Source organism: Tupaia chinensis, unplaced genomic scaffold (genome assembly GCF_000334495.1).
Source record: "Tupaia chinensis unplaced genomic scaffold, TupChi_1.0 Scaffold000552_1, whole genome shotgun sequence".
NCBI lineage: Eukaryota > Metazoa > Chordata > Mammalia > Scandentia > Tupaiidae > Tupaia > Tupaia belangeri.
In genome coordinates this window covers 146,997-151,462 of record NW_006160064.1, presented here as the reverse complement: position 1 = coordinate 151,462, position 4,466 = coordinate 146,997, and the positions used below count along the sequence as shown (strand labels likewise).

The 4,466-nt window shown below is 49.6% G+C and overlaps 1 protein-coding gene across 1 annotated transcript; it reads left to right on the top strand.

The window, feature by feature from the left end:
- Positions 1-498: 498 nt before the first annotated feature.
- LOC102467951 (guanine nucleotide-binding protein G(I)/G(S)/G(O) subunit gamma-5) lies at positions 499-999 on the top strand. Its single transcript, XM_006157668.3, has one exon. The coding sequence runs from the start codon at positions 561-563 to the stop codon at positions 765-767; it is 207 nt and encodes a 68-aa protein (XP_006157730.1). The 5' UTR covers positions 499-560; the 3' UTR covers positions 768-999.
- Positions 1,000-4,466: the final 3,467 nt, after the last annotated feature.

The window sequence follows — 4,466 nt, the reverse complement described above, 5'->3', positions numbered from 1 at the left end:
GCCACCAATACATGGAGGAACAGTTGTCAAGATAGACTCAACATAGAAGTACTTAGCAAAATGTTCTTTACTACCAAGCACCACTGTTATCCTCATGGACAGTATCACAGACATTGTTAGAAGATGGATCCTCCAAAAGACACAGATGACAACGAGGTTCTCAGAGGAATCAGAAGTGTGCCTCACTTGTCCTTTATGAAAATTCCATGTAGTGTATTCACTAATAGGTTATGTAATAAAATAACAATAAAATTTCCTTTCATATATTGACAAAAGTAAATGAACTGGTTTCCCGTCTAATCTAATTATTTAACTGGAAACAAATTTCCACTCTCTGTAGAGAAACTAATTGGCTTTCTAAACTACTGAACCAAGTCAAAGGCAAGAAAATGTTTGACAGGATTTGCATGCTGGGTAGCCTATATCAAAATTGTTACATTGTTGGACAAAGTTCAGAGCCCCGCCCCCCGGCCACCAGCTCCCCGCCATGTGTCCCCCACAGATTGACTACTGACCCACCGGCCAGAGGACCGTCCAGTCTGCCAGGCTCTCCTCGTGCCATGTCTGGTTCTTCCAGCGTCGCCGCTATGAAGAAGGTGGTCCAGCAGCTCCAGCTGGAGGCCAGGCTCAACCGTGTGAAGGTCTCTCAGGCTGCCGCAGACTTAAAACAGTTTTGTCTGCAGAATGCTCAACACAACCTCCTCCTGACCGGAGTGTCTTCAAGTACAAATCCTTTCAGACCCCAGAAAGTCTGTTCTTTTTTGTAGTAAAATGAATCTTTGAAAGTTTTCCCAAGCCATTTCTCGTGAACCAGTGAATATTCAAGAGAGCTAAATTGGAAGCCTATACAAAAGCTTTTCCTATAACACCTGTGCCATTATATGTAAAACTTTTACTTTTGTCAGTCCTTAACATCTACCTCTCCGGATTTTCATAAATTTCTATTTCACAGAATAATTTTATACACACTGGCATCAGCATACAATAAAATGCTTAGTAAAAAAAAAATGTTACATTGTTAAAATCTGAATGTAAGGGTGGAAATTCAATATTAAGCATGTATGCAGGAGATCATTGCTGCCTGGTTCTTTTTAGAGTCTGTCTTTCAGAGAGATGTTTGCTACAGGGTACATGTGCTCACCAGAGAGTCAGAAAGCAAGATATTGACCCTTAGGTGGGATGACCACACCACAATCCCTTGTCCTCCATTCTTCTCTCGTGATTTTAGGCATGAACGAACGTACACGTGGCTGGAGTGCGTTTGAATCAGCCAGGGCCGGGAGTCGAACCATGGTCAACTACATGGGAATTCAGTGATGTAATGTAATCATTACACCATCTGCTGGTCCCCAAGTCTTTGTAACAGATCTCATTAAGTTAAATGCCTCAACTATGCATATTTTTAGTCTTTCCCATTTCATTGGACTGAAAACTAGTGGGTTGGTCTGTGCATTAGGAAATATGTTGAATGAGCTTAGTTTTGTAAATGTTTATAAGCTACTGATATATGCTAAAAGTTAACTTTGTCAGAAAAGGAAAATTCTGATTAACATAAATATAATGACTTCTGTTAATAAGCTTAGTAATTCCCCAGGAAATATCTGATTACTCAGTGTGGGGGAGAAAAGATAAGCATGAGTCCTTAGTAGAAACCTCTTTGCAAAGGCTCTCCTATTGGAAATCCTCTCAGGAAAATCCCGTAACAACCCACCTACCTTACCCTCTAGCCAAAATGCTCCAGTTTCCCATCTGCAAGCTTGCTTTTCAAGCAGCAAAAGACCAATTTTGACAGGCCAGCCACATCATTGGTTTGAATGGGCTTCCTTGTGTATAGAGAAAAGAAAAACTGGGAAACCATTTTTTAGGAACTCAGTAAAGTGAGAATATCAAGACACAAGGTTGGATGAGTGAAGGCGGGAGCTCTTAGGATTCTGAAGACACTGGATGGTCTGCTACCCAGATGGCTTCCACTGACCTTTGCGCTTGTTGAAGGGTGGTCCCTTAATTTTTTTAGAGACAATTATTTTATTTACTTTTGTTCATTGTCATTAATTAATTATTTTGAGGTTGGGGAGAAAGAGAGAGAGAGAGAGAGAATGAGAAAGCACGCTGCCAAGTCCAGGATCCAGACCTCGGTCAGCCCTGTGGGGAAGTCCAGCTGCCTTCAGCACAATGCCACCTGCCAACCGAAGGCCACTTTTACGTGGCTCACCTCTCACCTATGGGGCGCCAGTGCCTGTGTGGCCCGCCTCTGTCTTTACCGACACAGCTCCAGCCCGGTAATGAAGCCTTGAGGACAATGGGCTTGCCTTCCAATCCCGGATGATAGATTGAGACCATCCCACATGTTGACGGAAAATAGATTTATAAAGAAAAATGCATGAATAAATACCTCAATAAATTAAAACGCTGGGGAAGAAGAACCCCTTCTCCCCTCCCCCCAGCTCGCCCCGCCCCGCCCCGTCCCTGACACCAGCGCTGGTCCTGGGGTGGCACCTAGTGGTCACTGTTTTAGGGACTGCGGGCGGTTGGAGGCTGATTTGGTGGTGGTGGCCAGGAGGATGCCTGAGGAACAGCGGCGGGCGGCGAGACTCTGGGGGCCTAATCCAACCTTTTCCCACAGAGCCGGGCAGGACTGGGAGACTCTCCACAGCCCCGTGGGGTGGCGTGGCGTGGCGTGGCGAGACGGAGCGAACCTGCTGCTGCAGTGAGAGTTCTGTTCCCATTTCCCCAGTGAAAAACTCCTTCCCTCCCTTCCCCTCCCTTCTTCTGTCCTTGACACAGGAGGCGCGACCCTGGCCTGGGAGTTCTGACCTTGTTTAATGCTGCTGTCGTTCTTTGCCCTAGGGTGGTATGTGTGCGTTTCAGGGACAGAGACAGACACAGAGACAGTCCCCGCTGCCACTCAGCTCCCCGTCCAGGGGGGATGACCACTCTTGCTGTAGTCCTTTCTCCTCTCCACTCCCGCGCGCACATGGGTTGGATGTGTTCCTCAGGAGGCCTGGTTCCGGACTCTAAGAGCATGGTTGGCTATGTGGGATCCAGCGAGCCGGCTGCTGGCCCCTTAGCTGTCATTGTCCTAGCAGGGGTTGTAGGAGATCTGCATGCAGGCTCCGCGCACCCTCCTACCACGTTGGACTCGTCGTCCTTCAGGGAAGGTCGAGGGCGCCCAGTCTGAACTTGGTGCAGTGGTAGAAAGCAAAGCTCTGGGACTACAATGCTGACCCTACCCTGAGTGGGAAGGCAGATAACCATTTGGCGGGCCTCCCTGTGAACTCCCTGAGTATTGGAGCTTGAAACGTAGGGTAGGATGCTGATGTTCAGAGAGATGAGGGTCACTGCCCCCACGGGAGGCAGGGGAGGCAGTTATGTGACACGGTACAGCCTGGCCAGTCTTTGGCTTGAAGGTTAAGGGAGTTAGCTGGAATCCATATGGCAGATGGGGCAGTTTGAGTCGTGGATCTGGTGGCCTGAAAAACCCACTATTTTATTGTGTGTGTATGCACAAGTGTGTGTGTTGTGTGTATGTGAGGGACTTGTGTGTGTACACGTGAAGAGAAGGAGTTGTAGCCTGAATAATTCTTATAGGGGTGCTTTCTGCTTCTCTATGTCTCTCTTTTCCTCACCTGTGAAGCACATGGGTCCCCTGTGACAAATTAGAGATTAATTTAAATGAAAAAAAAATATGGCAGTGTGGAGGGAGGTGTTGTCACTCTCAAAAGTGCCCAGGTGAGCTAGACCTGGCTCCTTTCTTCCTGTCTGTTTCTCTTTCTTCCTGTCTGTTTCTGTTTCTGGGAGGGACAGAGAGAGAGAGGAAGGGAAGGTGGGGAGGTTTGGGGGGGAGCTTGGTCCGACCTCCTTCCATAGAGCCGGGCAGCACTGGCAGGCTCCTCCCCGCGCCGTGCACTGGGTGGGCACACAGCTCCCCGCCTGCCATCCCGTCCCCCGTGGGCCGCGGCATTGCTCCGGCGTGTGTCCTCCACGCTCCCATCCCGTCGTTGGCCTGTCCAGCATACATAGCCCATGGTGAAAGGCTTGCTTTTGTTTTTGGAGGCGCAGGGGCCCAGGATTCTAGCCTAGCCCAGGCAGGCAGGCCTTGGTGGGATCTGGCTTTCTGGTGCAGAGCACTTAACGGTTCTGTCATTCTTTGCCCTAGGGTGGCCTGTGTGAGAAAGAGACAGACACGGAGAGAGGCCCTCCTGTCACTCGGTCCAGGGTGGATGGCCCTGCTTGCTCGCTGCAGCCCCTTCTCCTCTGCACACACGTGCTGCAAGCCGGCAGGGAACTGGCCCCCTTCACTGTCATTGTCCTAGCAGGAGGTGGTAGGAGCTCTGCACACGGGGGTCCGTGCACCCTCCTGCCACGTTGGACTCATTGTCCTGCATGCGTGCCGGGTCCGAAGTCAGTGCGGTGGTAGAGAGCGAAGCTCTGGGACCCCAGTGCCAACCCTGCCCTGGGTGGGAAGG